Genomic DNA, 17,211 nt, shown 5'->3' on the forward strand with positions numbered 1-17,211 from the left:
TTTATATTCAATTCGAAGAATAATTAATATTACATAAGATAATTTTTTTTCCTCCTATCGATCGCTCCAAGCTCGACGCGTATTATTTATTTTAATAGCATTAAATTAATCTTTATTCGACGATGAAATTCAGCTTTTTGCTGTTTGCGAATAGAACCTCACGTGAAATTAAGATACTTGCCACTCCCGTTTCCAGCTGCGCGTGCCGCAGATCGATAACGGGGGTAACCATCCTCTAATTCATGGTTCGAGGGGATGAAATCTTGTCAGAATTACACGAAAATCAAAATTATCGTACAATTATTCTCTTATCCATAGCAAATATATAATATATCGCTGTTTAAAACAGAATTTTTTAAAATAAAACTCTCTCTTTACATTTTGTTATCATTCTGATAATTTCTTTTACCATGACCTCTAATCTGAAATTATTCAATTTGAATTTAATTTAATTTCAATCTTCGAATGATTCAATCAGCACCTATTTGAGCAAAGTTGAATCTAAACTCGCTGTAAAAATACACTGAATTAAATCGATCGACACACAGGAGTATCCTCTCAGAGAATGATTTTAACATTTTCCCAAATGGCGGATACGCATGTTTAAAATATCATAGATAAAAGATTTATCATTATTTCTTTTTAAATATATATTTTTATATATACACTTTTTAAACTCTTGAATTATCCGAAATTAAATAATTTCATATCGAGATATCTTTTTATCAAGGATATATATTTAAACAATAAAAAGAAATAATTTTTCAAATACTCTTTAATAAAATAATTTTTTAAATATTTTTACAATAGAAAAGCATCATTTTTATTTTTGAAATATATACTTTATTAAATATCTAGTCCACGCACACATAATAAAAAGTTTTCGATCTTTCGTGTTTTCCGAGAGAACTTCATTTCTGCTTTATCGAAAAGCACGGAAAGAATTTCTTGAAAAGAGAAACGGGACATTAATTCATTCTTTCTTCCTTTTTCTCTCTCAGAAAATGAACGAATTATGAAAAGGATGTTGGCATTAAGAGCGTAAGAATGTCGTTGAACATCCGATCACATCGGCGCGAGTTTCGGAATGCGTGTCAAGCTTTTTTGCACAATCGCTGAAACGGTTCTTTGCTGACAACCATGAAGCACGATGTTGCGCTTCTGCTCGCAACACATCTTTCAGATTCCTACAGATTCCTACGATAAAAAATCGTATGAAATAAAATGCAATAACGCGATGAATTTTTGTAAAATAATCCTTTTCCATGAAAGTTTAACTAAAAGTTTTCTTTACACGATATTAAATTGACAGAAGGACTTTAACATTTGCTTAGTTTTTATTTTAACATTTATTCTTATAAAAAAGAAAGTTAATAAGATAAAGAGAAAGTATCTGAGATAATAATTATAATCTCTTTTAAAAAGATCTAAACATATTTAGGAATATGTGATTTTGGATAAAATTTGTGACACATTATTATGTAAAATTACTATATAGTAACACTGTGCATTATGTAAAAATATATTGAAAGAATTGAAAAAAAATATTGAGAAAATGATATATTATTGGAAAATTTTATATAAAATTAATACATATTTAATAATGAAATTATGTGGAATAATGCGGAATAATATATATCTATTGTGTAAAATTAAAAATATTTGTACATTGTACTATTTTCAATATTTTTTTAATTGTTTTAATAATTTAAGATTTGAGTTTAATTAACACAACAGCAATACGTTAAGTTAATACATGAAATTAGTTAACACATTTAAGACAAAAATTTTACACGAGGTTCCAGAGAATAATTCCCGTAGTGAGTACTTTAATTGCACTCGGATACGCAATAGCGTTTTCTAAAGGAAGGATAATAATTTTTCATTTGCTCAAATATAAATATCTTTTTATATTAAAATTTTACATAATTTATTTTCAAAATTATAATTTTTATTACATGCAAATAATAATTTATTTAATATAACGTAATATTTTTGGATACAAAGTATATATTTATTCAAGTAAAAAAAAAAAAAAAAAAAAAAAATCAAAATTAACAGAATGTATTTATTTGATTGAAAAAATTTTATTTTTAGTCTAGGAAATTCAATTTATTTACAGAAAAAAGAAAAATTATTAGGGAATTTAGAACGAAATTATTAATTATTAATTGAAATATAATAAAGTATTATATATATATATATAATAATAATAATATATACATACATGTAATAATATTTTGAGATAACTAACAATAAGTATAAAGAAAAATAGTCGTATCTGCGTTATGTTGGTGCAATAGACTTTCTGTCTGATGACGAATACATTGCAATTAATAGACAGTGTACAGGTGCTTATGAAAGTTATTTTTTTTTCATACAGTGCACGGAGATACGTCAATACATTCACCTTGACACACATTCGCCTAAACCCGTTTAGAAGTTTACCTCAGATCGAATCGAGATCCGCGTATCCGATTCTATCGTGATGAAAATGTTATTCGCCATTAGGATGCAATCGCGAAAACAATGGTTATCAGTGAATAGCGTTATCTAACGTTTAATTGCTCAACTTCAACGTTACTCAGCACGATGTACAACGGCGATTGTCTCCAGTACGTATATGTATGTGTCATTGTTTTCGTAACGCATCCTATGTTTGAACGGTACCAATATTTAGATATGCTTATCTTTTAAATTTTTTTTTTTTCTCGCAAATCTATGTATTTCAAATTTTTGTGTTAAATTGCTGTTGCGTTAATTGAATTTGCTTCTCAAATGTTAAATTATTAAAATAATTGAAAAAATAACACAATGCGCGCATATTTTTAATCTTCCACGATAGATACAATATAAATTTATAGAAAAGAATATTGATTTTATTCTACAATAAGAGTGAGAGCGACTACAGACTATCGATAAAATTTTTCTAAATTAATTTTGTCATTAAAAATATATTGATTTTGCACAAAATTTATTTTGTGTTGGAATATTAACGTAGTGTCACCATTTAACATATCCATATTATGTTAAATAAACAGAAGGAGATTTGTGTTGAGTGTTTGAGATATGCGATATTATATTAAATTTAAGTCAATTTTTTTCAACAGCGAGAAAGAGAAAACAGATAAAAATTGCGAAAATTATTATTTAATAATGATAGAATGTAAAGGGGAATTCAATAAAAAAATAAAAAGAATTTATGATTCAACTAAACATTCTGAAAATATATTTAATTCGCTGGTTCGAGAGAAATTAGAAGAATTTATCACCATTGAAATAAAACCTTCTCGCACATGTAATAATTATCGTATCACTCGTTATCAAAACTCGCCAGATACTGGACCTTGAACATGGAGGCTGTTAATACATTATTCGTTACCAGAAGGCAGGAAGCAAAAATCAGTATTATCGTTGTCCTGTTCCGTTCAGTGAAAGAACAAATAGTCAAATGAAAGAATTCAGAGTCAGTATAGCGAGCATTTCGTTCCGCGTCGTGTCTTTCTTTCGACTGAAGTTTATTTCAATTTATTAAGATTATTAAGAATTATTATTTTCTACCGTAAATCTTTGAAGATAATACATTTTCTTAATCCGGGATAAAGAGAAAATATTCAAACAGATTGAAGTGAAATAATTAAACGTACATCATTAAAAGTATGTAAATTCGCTTCGAAATCAGCGAAAGATAAGGTGCAATTCCAATTGAATAGCCGCAAAAATCTGGAGAATCGAGATTGAATTGATCTCAACAAGATGATGAAGAGTGCTCGTTATTCGACTTTCAAGGAGCCTCCCATTCGAGGCTCCTGGACTACCGGAAAAATCGCACAACGTTTCGCTTCGAATTGGTTGCTGGCGTGCTGTTGCGGTTCTTGTTACGCGGGACAAAAGGCAGCTCCGACTTCAAGATCGAACGGAGAAAAGGTCCCAAAGTTCATCGTCGAATCGCAGATCCCGTCGATCGATTCTACGAAATCGGAAGACGGTGGTGAGCTCGCGATGGAGGAAATTCTTCTGACGGATCGCGATCGTGGAGCATCAAAGAGCGATGCGACAGAGGACGTTGCTGAAGATGATACTTCGTTAAAAAACAGCTCCTCGATCGATACCTTTGCCTTGAGCAACGGGACGAGACGCGCGATGGGCAGTTCGCCGGTGCTTCCGAGCAAGGAGAAGAAATCAGCATCGTTTAACGACGAGAAGAATGTGTCGGAAAGCGATTCGGAAATAGGGCATCCCGCGAGAATCTTCGCCAAGTGCTCGAAACGATACAGGCAGCAAAGAGCGATAAATGTTCCACGATTGATAATAAGTTAGCCGAAAAATAATTTAAATAATAATTGAAAAGACCGTAAAAAGAAGGATTTAATCGCGAATCGTTAAAGAAAAGAATCCAAGATCTTAAAATGTTAAAAGAATCTTTCGAATTAAAACTTACGTAACACTAAAAAATTGTTATTTCAAAATAATATCAAAAATTAAAAGGGAAATAATTAAGCGCGATTATTATTACATATTATTATATGTTATGTTATGGAAATATATATTAATGATATTATATAAATATCTTTTAATATTTAGGAATATTCAACATAAAACTTATGGTTATTTTAAGAATCTATTTTGTTACAAAGCTCTCAGGGGATCCTGTTTCATGAAAATTCGTTTTTTTCTTTCTGTTATCGTTCTTCCTTGATTATTGGACATTGAAATCTGAATCAATTTATGAATAATCGGATCTTTCGCCTCGTGATGTTACAGACGATGGAAGCGGTTTGTCAGAAGCATGTAGCACGCCGATCATTGGAGCAGGATCGCGAGTAGGCTCTAGTCATACAGTGATGGACATGGATGACATGGATCCGGGCCATCTCACCACTCGCTCGTCTCTGTCGAGTCTTGGAGTAAGCGTGCGCAATTTAATTCAAGGGACGTCGAACAATTGCAGTCGCATCTCCCCGAAATAACATTGCACTTGTCATCCCCAGCTTTCAAGAGACGTTGCATTTAATTATAGCGATTTAACAAATGCTCGAGCAAATTAAATCTCGTTCGGGATGAAAAATAAATGGTTCTCATACACGAGCTCGCGCTGGGATCTTTAAGATCTTTGCGATTCTAATCTTCACTATTCCAGGCACGCTCGGACTCGATGGCGTCCGTATACAGCGGCGCGGGCGAGGGACGCTGCTGCCGATCCGTGGTCGTTACAGGCGAAGTGGAGTTCGCCTTGCAGTATGACTATAAGAATCTGACGTTCGAAGTGCACGTGACCAAGTGCAAGAATCTCGCGCCTGTCGACGTGAAGCGCAAACGATCGGATCCGTGAGTAATTCTATTTAATTTGCCGATTTTTCCTTTACTTACATCTTTTTATTTCATTAAATTCTTTTGTATTTAATTTTAATATTATTATTTTAATTAAATGCTTTCTTTATAAAAATAAAAAATAATTCTTATTTATTTATAAAATTATGTTTATATTATATATATATATATATATATATTTGTACAATATTATTATAATTATAATATATAATATATATTTATATTATTACGATTATAATTATAATAATAAATTTAAAATTGTACATATTATTATTTATATAATTATCTTTATAATTCTTATCGTAAAATGCTCTCTCTCTTTTCTTTATAAAATAAATTTGATATAAAATAAATACAATATTTTTAACTTTTTATAATCTTCTTTTACGCTTCTTTTAGATACGTAAAAGTATATCTCTTGCCGGACAAGTCGAAGAGTGGTAAGAGAAAGACAAAGGTGAAGAAGCACACGTTGAATCCGGAATTCAACGAGACATTGAAGGTAAGTTGGTCCTTGGATGTTGTTCGTTGTATCGTTTGCATGACGATTTCGGTGGCTTCGTTATCGCGCGGTTTTAGTTCCATATGAGCCTGAGCGGCCTGGAGACGAGAACCTTGTGGCTGACGGTCTGGCACTCGGATATGTTCGGTCGCAACGACTTCCTCGGCGAGGTGCGAATGCCCCTGGAGAACAAGATATTCGACGATCCGTCACCGCATTGGTATCCCTTACAAGAGAGGGTGAGTTCACCGCCGATTGTAATCGCGCGATTACATCACATAATGTTAGCGAAGAATTTCTTGTCATCATGTTTAACAGTAAAGCAGAACTAATGCAGATAATTATTGCCTCACACAGACGGAGCCGTTCGACGATCCGGTCGCATACAAGGGCGAGGTGATCGTAGGCCTGAAATTCGTCCCGCCAGATCCGGTGCAGCAAGAACGCGATCGGGAGAACGGCGCGGAACGTGGCGGAAGTTCCAAGACGAAAAAAAATTGGAGCCGCGGCGCGCTCCACGTGCTCGTCAAGGAGGCCAGAAATTTGCAAACACGCGGCAAGAATTCGGGCACCTGCGATCCCTTTTGCAAAAGGTACTCTCCCCTCCTCTCACCATCCATCCTACTTTAAATCTTATATACTTTGAATATTATCAGCGTATATATTTTTATTAAAACACATATACGTAATTGAAAAATACGATTTATACATTCTGGACGATTTTTTAAATTTTCCTATTTTTATTCTATTCGATATAATTTCTTTCTCTATTTTAATTTAAATGTTATTATATTAAATGCTTTCTTTATAAAAATAAAAACTAAATTCTTATTTGCAAAATTATTTATAATTTATTTAACTTTTTATAGAGAGAAACTTGTTATTGTTATTTTCATTTGAATCATAAATTCGCAATATTTCTATTAATTCGTTTTTAGCTTCTTTAAAAAATTCTCTTACAGTCGCTATATAAATAATTTTTTTCAGCTACTTGCTCCCCGATAAAGGCCGATCCGGTAAGCAGAAGACTGGCGTCGTTCGTAGATCTGTCGGTTCGCCGGTTTGGGGTCACACGTTTATTTACAAGGACGTTAGTTTGCAAGAATTGGCAGAACGTGGATTAGAGTTAACAGTCTGGGACCACGATCGAATCGCCAGCAACGAATTCCTCGGCGGGGTTCGATTTAATCTCGGTACCGGTATGTATAAAAGAGCCACATAAATAATCCAAAGAAATTATACATATCTAGAGATTATAAATTTTTTTTTTTTTCTTTTCTTTTCAATTAAATTAAATTTATCTCGATAGGTATTAGCAGATAATAGCTTTCCCACACATACACATACAAAAAAAAGAACCTCGGTCATACGATTTAACTATGAAATGGCATTTCTGTTTGCGTTCGATCTTTTATACTCCAAAGATTTGCTAAAAATCTTTTCTTTTGACAATCTTCATTTCAGGGAAGCATTATGGAAAGCCGGTGGATTGGATGGACGCGACCGGCCGCGAATTATCCCTGTGGCAGAACATGCTCGAGAGGCCGAATTTCTGGGTGGAGGGCGCGGTGACGTTGAGGCCAAATTTGCACAATCATGGGAAGAGCAACGGCTCTTAAAAGCAGCAAAAGCGACGCAATGGAATACGATAAGGATTCGCTCCTTGATTCTCATTTCCGAGATAGGAAGTCCGAGGTCAGGAAGTGTCGATTTAGTCCAAATCGATTGTATGTACATAGCTCTAAAAGCGTCGCGCTTACGTCGAGCGTGTTCTAAATAATCGTGAATAATAATGAAAAGTCAGTGCCTTCGGGAGCAACGTAAACACGTCTGATATTTCTTGAACGAGCCTACAGAGGAAGATTTCCTGCGAACTTCCGGTCCACTGCGAAGATCATCAATTTAGTATATCATTGCCGCAGTTCTGGCAATTATTATATAATATATTAATTGTAAACTAACTTCTTTTGGGTTTTCTGCCTTTTCTTATATGTTGCGCTATTAACTTTTATATATTTATGAATTTCCATATGAAAGTTTCATATAAAATTTCTGTTATATATCATTTCTAATGAGATCGCACATTGCACAAAATAGTTGCTTTTCTGGTTTCTTTTTAATCATGCTTCTTTTGCTTTTATTTTATTGTCAATCTTTGACTATTCTGAAAAAATATTATAATATAATATTATAATATCTTGATGAGAAAATTAGAAAATACAGTTAATTTCATAAATCATTTTCCTTTGTTTAACGATAAAAATGATAAAATAATTGGCTATACATTGGACTTTTTTGCTCGCTTGTGTATTTTTCGTTATATCATTTTTTACGCAAAGCCGGAATTCGTAACAACTACATTAACATAATTGACGTGCCAAACATGAAAAGTTGTGGCGAATTCGTGCTGCCGATTAATTTCTATAATATTTATATATTTTTCAGGTTGAAGAGTTTTATATTATTAGATACAACTTGCTTAGTTTCAATGTTATTGAGTCTTTAAAAAAATATTGTTCATTTTATTTTCATAACCATCATAACAATTTCCTTTCTTCGCATATTTTCAAATTATGAAAATTACAGCGAGATATATTTTTCTTTTCTATTTTGAAGCTACTTTACGTTATATATTTTTCCTTATTATTTTCGATTGCAATTATTACAAAGCATACTAATACAAACTGTGCAAGTAATTTCATTAATAAAAATTTGTGCAATATTATAAATCATCGACGATATTCTTGAGAAAATATTCTTAGGTTCTTAAGAATCCCAAAACGGGGATTAGGAGCGAAAGTTGGTACGTTCGTACAGTTGACAGAATAATTACTATCAGCATCTACGGACATATAAGTGTAAGTTCTTCGCTATCCGCGAATAAACAAATTAGAAATGGCGAATAAATTTTCGCTAAGTTCCAAACATTGAATCGCCAAATGTTTTCAAATTTTGCGAAATTCTATCTCACAAAGAAGATATCTGAAAAATAATTTGACAGTGCACAAAAATAATTCACTAAAATTTTTAGCCTCTACATATGCGCGTTATAAGTCAATATATAGCTACGGAAATAAAAAAAAAAAAACTATAATATATTATGTTATATATACAAATACATATTCCGAATATATATGAAAAATTGCAAAAAGCAAATGAACGGAAGAACGAATTATGTTTTTATATTTCGAGATCATCAGTTTTAGAATTTGATGAAAATACCGTACAAAGGGTTAATTTGTCACTTTCCATGCATGTGAATGTGGAGAACACTGTTTCCTAAATCTCTTAGAAAAACTTTATCTCCGTGATAACTTTATCATCAAAGCTAGTACTTGTAATCATTGAATGACAATTTAAACGTAAAAATAATAAACGCAAAATAAACGTAAAATATAAACGTATTCTTTTCGACCAAAACGATGAAATGGTGGATATAAAAATCATCTTTCACTGAAAAAATTATTATTTATGCGACAAAGGAATAATTCATATATGTAATGGAGAATCCAAGTATTTTATAAAAATAGAATACGTTTCTTTCGTTCATTTGCTCTTTATCTGACGAGGAAATTATTCGAGATTTATAAGTAAAGAGTTCAGCGTTTAGAACGTTTGAATTTTGTGGACACTTTCCTTTCTTGGAAAGAAAGATGCTTCCAACAAATAGGTACAATAGAAATGAATGAGTCCCTGGAGCGAGTGAACGAGGGAACGATGTATTTAAGAGATTTAAATATGACTGCTTCCCTTTTCACAATTTGAACGCCAACACATTCTCGCATAAATATATATATATATATATGTATATATATATATATATTTATATTTATATATACATATACGTATACACAAGAAACTCGCCATTCATATATGTATGTATCTTAAAATGAAGTTTTCTTCCGGCAATTCCAGAATGACCGTAACAAGCTCGTATTTTCGTAGTGTACGATTACGATTGCGTTTAGTGATCCGTTTTTTTTTTTTTGCATCATTCTGTATGTACTTAGTATTAAATGTTCTGTGAGATCCGATATCTATCTTAAACAACATTTGATAATTTCAGTCACATTTAGCGTTAAATGCTAGAGTGTGTTATAGATACGGATCGATGATTCTCGAATGTTCCATCATAAATCGAAGGATCGAACTGACATATATTCGTACTTAATTGTTTTCTTATACCTTCGATTATATTTGTGAGTGTGACATTGTAAGTTGTTGTGTATTGTTAGGTATAAAAGATTCTCTCTCTTCCTAAAAACAGGGTTTTAACGAAAGGAAACTATATAAAACTGCCTTTAACATTACGTAGGGATTCAAGTGATGTGCGCAAGCTCCCTGCAAAAAAATAGATGAATAAAAAAAATTTAACTTAGATGTATTGATTATATTTGTCAATATCTAGCGCTTGGTGCAAATCATATTGTCAAATAAGGTATATTTAAAATAGGAAATTTTTAATTTAAATATGTGACTCGATACAGAAGAAAATGGTTTCTTTGATTTATCTCTTGTGAGATTTAAATAGAATAATCGAAAAATAACGAAGGTAGGATTCTTTTTAAGGAATTATAAAGCCAAACACTACGTGATAGAGGAAATATAAGGAATTTATAATGTAAGTAAATTAAATTTCTTATACAAATTTTTAATTCAGCTATTTTTTGCAGGACCAATATTTGTGTGGTAGATTTAAAACTAACACAAATTCTCTGAGAAATATATAGTTATATATACATAAGATTTCGATATTCTCGAAATATTGAATTTAGTGTCGTTGCGATAATTGTACGAGCATATTTACGGACCAATAGCAATAGAAACTCGAAGAATTTATTACGATAACCCGTTACGTTTTCTATTTCGATAAAATTACCCAAGTTACTCTACGGTATGTTTTAGTCCACTTAGAATACTTGATATTACGGAATGTAATGTTAAAACTTATGTTAGAGAATCAGACATTTATTTATATGTCGTTTGTCGGTGTGTATATGATAATAAAAATTTTATACGTTTACTCGTATATGCTCTTCGCATAATTTATTAATTTCGAGTAAGCGCATTTATAAATGCAAGTTAGGCACATTATTATTCGAGAAAAAGATGCATGACTCGTTATAATAGACATTGAAGAATTGTGAAATTCACCTAAAAGAAGAGCGAAGTTATATAAATTATCATACTGTAAAAAATATAGATTTATTTTACATTTGAAATTATATAATAGCGCAATGATTTAAACAATTTTATTTATAATTTTAATTTTTTTTTAATTTTATTCTAAAACAAACTCATTTTTAAGATAATGTTATATATTTTTTATTACATTTTTTTAATTAAAAATATTAATCTCTCTTATTTTTCGCAAAAAAAGATATTGTAAAATATATATATATCATTATTTACACATAGATATTATCTCTTCTTAAAGTGAATTTAACACAATTGATACATTAAAATAGTCATTTTTTTTGTATCAAAATTTAATTAATACAATATCATAATATAAATCTTGGATGTATCATATTTATGATCGGTAATACTAATCGTATATCGCATGCGATAAATTTTAATAACGTTTCGAAATCTAGAAGATTGATCTCGCGTTGATAATATGTTTCATTATCAATCATATCTGACTAGAAGAATCGTTTCGATATTTTGAGGCCGCATTTAAAAATATATCCGTGCAGTTCTTTCTCAATTAGAGATCGTTATTTGAAATGAACCGATTGCCTTCCGAATTCTTGCCGGAGTATCGATACTTGCACTTGCCGTACGCGCCTGGCAAAAGAGAAAATTTATCATTAATGCCCAGTATATTTACTAGAGCGTATAAATTTATGAATAATTCAACAATTTTAAAAATCAAAATACTTAAAGTTATATTTCGTACAATAGTTTTTTTTTTAACAACCTTTGACACAGTTACAATTGAACGATTTGATTTGATTATACGCACCCTTGTGATCCAGAGGAGTACGTAGAGAGTTCGGCAAGGGCGTGTAATGGATGTTGAAGTATATGTCGTCGAACTCGTTGTCGGTGTGCATCGAGCTAGGTACGAAATTACATTCCAGCTTGATCGTCCTGGAGTACTTGCCACGAGCCTTAGCGTCCAGCCTCTCCTGCTGAGTTACTCTTCGCGAGTCTAGGAAACGAAGACTCGGAGATAAAGTATGGATGGCGTAAAGCCTGTAACGCTTATAATCGTCCTCGTCGGTGGACGTCGGATTGGTGAGCTGATCGGGACAACCGGGATTGCCCAAGAGACTCACATACTCTATATTAGGACAGCATTCTCGTATCCGTTCTAAAGCTCTGTCGATGTTAGATATCTATAAGAAGGAAATAATTTGGTTTTCAAAGGATGCAGAAATCCAAAAGAAGGTTTATATAAGGACTTTACATATCTTTTAGACACATCTGTTTTACTTTCAAGAAAAATAGATTAAAATCATTTACAGGCACGTTAGGAAAGATTGGCACTTTTAAATAATAAATTTATTAAATAATAAAATTTGAACTTTGTATCTTTATGTTATTTTTACTCAAATATATATATATATCTTAAAGTTCTCTAGTTTCTGAAAGATTATAGAATATTATTCGTTAAAAAATTTATATCGTATATATAAAAAAAAAGTCTTTAAAACAGATCTCAGAAAATATTATTATAAAATATTTCTATTAAAGATTGTTTTAATTATAAGATAATTTTAATACAAATAAATTTTTTTAATTACACGGTGTTTTCATATAAGTATTTTATTTGTTTTCATTACCTCTCCAAGTAGTGCATACCTTGTTGTTGTTTAAACTCAACGTAGTCAAAGTCGGGATGCACGGTAGCGTTTTGAGATTGTCGAGTTTGTTATTGTCTAGAATCAATTCTTGAAGTTGCTCGAAATCTTTTACGCCGGAAACGGTGGTCAGTTCGTTGTACGAAAGATCCAACCCAAAACAATTATGACCGACGACTCCCACCAATCCATTGGGAATCTTTTCTGCTTTTTGTCCGGTGTACCAAGCCTAAATCATTGATAGATAAGAATAAAATAAATATAAAAATAATAGAAAAAGATATAAATATGAGTGAAGAATAAAAATGTAGAAAAATTTTAAACTTTAGAATCAATTTTAGAAATGAAAAAATAAAATTGTTGTTGTAAACAACAACGTAAAGAAAGACTTTACACATTAACTAATTTATTAATTCTGGATAAACTGCCAGTTAAATAGAAATTTATATTTTTTCATTATAATTTTTATAACATTTTACACACAATTTGTACAATAATCTTATAATTCTAGATTAGGATTTTAATCGAGAAAATACTTATTAATATTGAAAATTAAGATATTATATATTTGAAATTTAATTTAGATTTAAATCTAAATTAAAAAATTTATTCAAGTAAATTGGTCATATTCATTAAAAAAGATAAATAATTAAAATAAGATTAACTCTTTCCAACTATATATCTCCCACACATTTCACAATTTCTGTTTTCTTCCAAGTTCGAGCATGTACTTTTTACTTTATGACAACAAAAAGTGCAAGAGAATACAGTTGAAAAGCGCAGATCTGTATCAGTCGACACGTATCATAATATGCGCATTGATTAAATGTTATTGCGTACAATTAAAATCGATTTTTTTTATAATTACCCGTCCATTATCAAGTGTCAACGCGCTCCTGTTGAAGTCTTGCTGACTGAAACCCGCCATGTTGCACGTTGCCCCACGTAAATAGATAGAGAGAGAAAGCATTATCGCGCTGTTAATGATATAGATAAATCTTGTGCGTATATACATATGCGTATATATTATTAGCATACTAAAATTCGATATCTCGTACGCATGATCATATATGCAATAAGGCTCGTTGGTCTAGGGGTATGATTCTCGCTTAGGGTGCGAGAGGTCCCGGGTTCAAATCCCGGACGAGCCCAATTTTTTTGCATTTTCATTTTTTTTAATTATTTTCAACTATAACACAACTCTTTAGTCATTAAAAAATACATTGCATTTTATATATTATGTTGAAACGGTTACAAAGTATATTGTTCATTCAATATACTACAGACAGTGCATATATAAAATGCTATCATTTCTTATGTACAAACCCATTCTATATATAACATTATAATATTCATTTGCGATTTATTTCATTTTTGTGAGTCTCATTCCTTAAAGACTTAGATTAAAATTATATATAAATATATCTCTTCAACATATCTTTTCTTTCAATAAATATCATTATTAACAAATTTACATAAAGACTCGAATCCTAATAACTGAAAATGATATTTTACTATGATATGAAATTGCTCAAGGTTTTTTTATTCTTCTTTAATTTATGTATTGTGTGAGATGTGCTGCTTATTTTCGGAATTGAAATTTTGTTGGAGGGACCTGCTTCTTGTTCGTATTCTTTGATATTTGAATGATCTTGTTCGTCCGACTTATCTTGCTTTAGCTCCTCTATGAATTCGTCTTTAGAATTGGGAAAAATGTTTTCATCAATCTTTGGAGAGTTATTATCACTAAAATAAAGAATAAGTGTAATAAATGTAGTGTACTTAATATAACATATTATACTGTACCTTGTATTGTGCGAAGATTCTTTAGATTCTATCTTTGTATATGGCGCTGATAAGTTTTCATTACGAAAATGGAACATAGATTGGAAAATTCTTACAAAATCAATCGCAATCAATGCAGTAGTATCAATGTGAAACAATTCTTCGGTGAATGGTTTTGTAGCAATATACTCTATAAGATATAAATAATGATGTTTAACTTATATTCAAATCAATTTACTTTAATTTTATTTTTCACTGTTTCAAAGAATAATAATATTATATGCTATACAAAAAAATACTTACTCCTAATCAACTCTGCACCTTCTGCTTTATATTCTGCAATTTCCTCATCTTTTTGTTTTACTAAATCCAACAGAATCTCATATCGGCGAACCAGTTCCATCGATGACAAGCAGAGAGGCATAGTTACATTTTTCCAAAACTGTTGTGGCGTTTCTTTGAGAAGATCTAACGAGAATCTCAATTTGACAAAATCTTGATCTTTCCGCAGCTCTATTCGATATATAGAAAGTTCTACAGTATGACTATGTATATGCTTGGGAATATCATTTAACATATCCATTACCAATCGCTTCCAGTCAACAGCTTCAAGATTTAAGAGAGGATTCAAGGTCTAAAAAGCGATACAATATATATTATACATATAAGTATACGTATAAAATAAGTTTGTTATTAAAAAAACCTACAAAATAATATCTTAAATTCGAATCAATATTTTTTTCTCGTGTGATTCCTATAGTGGATAATGGAGATTTCAATGTATACTATGTACAATATGTATAAGCACAGTAATATATCATACATAATTATAAAATGATTCATTCAAGCACCTGAAATTTGTGGAGCATAGTCTCATCCGTCAGAATCTCTACCCAAATTTCTATTAGATTCGTTAAAAGAACTTTCCACGACTCGTTCTTTTTCGTGAAACAAATCATGTGAGTTTCGTCGTTTATTTTAACATTTTTCCAAATCTTGTTTTGCTCACAGTTGTCCGGAATCATATTTACGTGATTTCCAATCTTAACGATATAAAACGATAAAATAAAGAAATAAAATTCAAAATACAAACATATATGAATTATATGTATCGCGCGAACAGTATTAGTTATCATATAACCTATCAAAGTTTATTATTAAATCCCTTAACGACTTTATAATGCTAGTATAATTAATTAAATGCATAAATCAATAATCAAATACATAACATTTAATAAACAGATCTTTGTATCATGCGATCTGTTTTTAAATTTTTCCGAAAAATATTTCTTTCTTCTTCTTCTTCTTTTTCTTCTATATGCCCTTTAAGGACATTCTACAATGGCAGTAGGCAGTACAGAGTGAGGAGTAAGATTTTAAAGAGTTGGTTTTAAGAACAAATGGAAATTGCCCATTTCGTTAAGCGGGGAGCACACACTTTTGCATAAACGCATAATCATAAGCATAAGGAATTTGATTGGTCAATTTCCTTATGCATAAGGAAATGGACCAATCAAATTTCTTATGCTCCCGGTCTTTACGTCACTAAAAACAATATACTCTCCTACTCCTACAGCCTTGTTACTATCATTGTAGATGGCCCTTAAGGCAGAATTCACACCTTCTCAGAAAAGCAGAAAACAGAAAAGCAGAGGCCAATTAGAACTCGCGCTAGAAAAGCCGAATGTACTGCTTATTTTCAGCGTAAGTTCTGATTGGCTTCTACTTTTCTGCCTGTGAATCCGGCCTAACTCCTCCATTTTTATGAAAAGCCCGATACTCGATTGAGATTGGTCAATTTTCTTAAGCCCGTATCAAACTGTGCATTGAAAAAAAGATCTATATATATATATATATATATATATATATATAGCGAGCTTTACAACAGACTTTTTCCAGACTTGAGAACCAACCTAATTTCCGTGGATAAGGTTGTTGACAGAAGTCATACTGTCACATTCAGCAGCGACTCATGATTGCTGATCAAGATGGAGACGTGAGGATGAAAGGTAACCGACGAGATATATTCATATACATATTATACTCAAGAAGTCAACTGTGCGGGGGTCGCCAAGGCACCTCCACGCTCTGACTTGTAGAAGTGGCACGAACGCCTGGGATACCTAAATTCCAGAACTTGATTAAGGTCATCGGCAATCTCGATCAACAGTTACCCACTACGAAGGAGGCTGAAGACTTGATGCGATGCGAAATTTATTTGCAGGGGAAGATGATGGTTCTTCCATTTTCGAGTGGAAGCTCACCGTGTATCAAAGTTTCGAGTATTGTGCACACTGATGTTGTAGGTCCTCTTCTAGTGTCCAATCAGCGAATGGTACCAGATTCTTTGTCACCTTCATAGACGACATGGTATAAATATATTTCATTAAATAATTCTATTATTAAAAGATAAGCAGTTTATAACTGAGTGGTTTGTGAAAGAAGCTGAGTGATGTATTGTATTTTAAAAACATAGAGAATTGTTACTATTTAAAATATGAATATTATATAATATATATAATGTGTATTGCATATTTTTATATGGGATTATATTAAACTTATTTTTAATAATAATTAAAATAAAACACACTTCTTTTTCTTCCTTATAAGAGTATATATTTATTTCTTTTTATTTATATTAAATTATATTTTCAAATTTCGTTGAAATTATATATTCTATATATTATTCTAATCATATTCATATAAAAAATTAAACAAAGTAGTTAGATATATAAAAAATTAACAGAAATACTATGAGAAAATAAATAATAATTTAACAAAGAA

General features: G+C 31.1%; 2 protein-coding genes and 1 non-coding gene across 5 annotated transcripts in view; 2 read left to right on the forward strand and 1 right to left on the reverse strand.

Annotated features, from left to right (window-relative positions):
• LOC138933649 (uncharacterized) overlaps window positions 1–10,854 on the forward strand; it is a 57,993-nt gene extending 47,139 nt beyond the window's left edge. For both annotated transcript variants that reach the window (XM_070296563.1, XM_070296564.1), the window contains exons 12-18: window positions 4,765–4,907; window positions 5,141–5,328; window positions 5,731–5,833; window positions 5,911–6,072; window positions 6,191–6,426; window positions 6,821–7,032; window positions 7,298–10,854. In XM_070296563.1, the coding sequence (XP_070152664.1) occupies window positions 4,765–4,907; window positions 5,141–5,328; window positions 5,731–5,833; window positions 5,911–6,072; window positions 6,191–6,426; window positions 6,821–7,032; window positions 7,298–7,452 (1,199 nt within the window). In that variant the 3' untranslated portion in view covers window positions 7,453–10,854. The remainder of the gene's footprint in view (window positions 1–4,764; window positions 4,908–5,140; window positions 5,329–5,730; window positions 5,834–5,910; window positions 6,073–6,190; window positions 6,427–6,820; window positions 7,033–7,297) is intronic.
• A 391-nt stretch (window positions 10,855–11,245) lies between these two features.
• Window positions 11,246–15,800, reverse strand: LOC138933652 (leucine-rich melanocyte differentiation-associated protein). Of its 2 annotated transcripts, XR_011447004.1 has the most exons (5): window positions 15,279–15,800; window positions 14,731–15,061; window positions 14,449–14,617; window positions 13,511–14,388; window positions 12,782–12,871 (listed from the first exon to the last, which is right to left on the reverse strand). XR_011447004.1 is itself a non-coding variant. In XM_070296566.1 (4 exons), exons 1-4 carry the CDS (start codon window positions 13,676–13,678, stop codon window positions 11,544–11,546), a joined length of 852 nt encoding a protein of 283 aa, XP_070152667.1. In that variant the 5' UTR covers window positions 13,679–14,148; the 3' UTR covers window positions 11,246–11,543. The 2 variants fall into 2 exon arrangements, 1 of the variants encoding a protein (XP_070152667.1); XM_070296566.1 differs by lacking the exons at window positions 14,449–14,617; window positions 14,731–15,061; window positions 15,279–15,800 and adding exons at window positions 11,246–11,623; window positions 11,802–12,177 and having other exon boundaries at window positions 12,644–12,871; window positions 13,511–14,148.
• Trnap-agg (transfer RNA proline (anticodon AGG)) lies at window positions 13,722–13,793 on the forward strand. The gene has a single exon. It is a non-coding gene; the product is annotated as a tRNA-Pro (tRNA).
• Window positions 15,801–17,211: the final 1,411 nt, after the last annotated feature.

Source organism: Polyergus mexicanus, unplaced genomic scaffold (assembly GCF_030449975.1).
Source record: "Polyergus mexicanus isolate NDT 795.1 unplaced genomic scaffold, iyPolMexi1.0 SCAF_5, whole genome shotgun sequence".
Classification (NCBI taxonomy): Eukaryota; Metazoa; Arthropoda; class Insecta; order Hymenoptera; family Formicidae; genus Polyergus; species Polyergus mexicanus.

What these genes read in the sequence shown, in the direction of transcription:
- LOC138933652 (XM_070296566.1), bottom strand. Translation starts at nt 13,678, where the DNA reads ATGCTAATAATATATACGCATATGTATATACGCACAAGATTTATCTAT. An exon ending in TGACACTTGATAATGGACGG is followed by an intron (nt 12,872 to 13,510) that starts GTAATTATAAAA and finishes TCAATGATTTAG; the next exon opens with GCTTGGTACACCGGACAAAA. An exon ending in TACTCCTCTGGATCACAAGG is followed by an intron (nt 11,624 to 11,801) that starts GTGCGTATAATC and finishes CTCTTTTGCCAG; the next exon opens with GCGCGTACGGCAAGTGCAAG.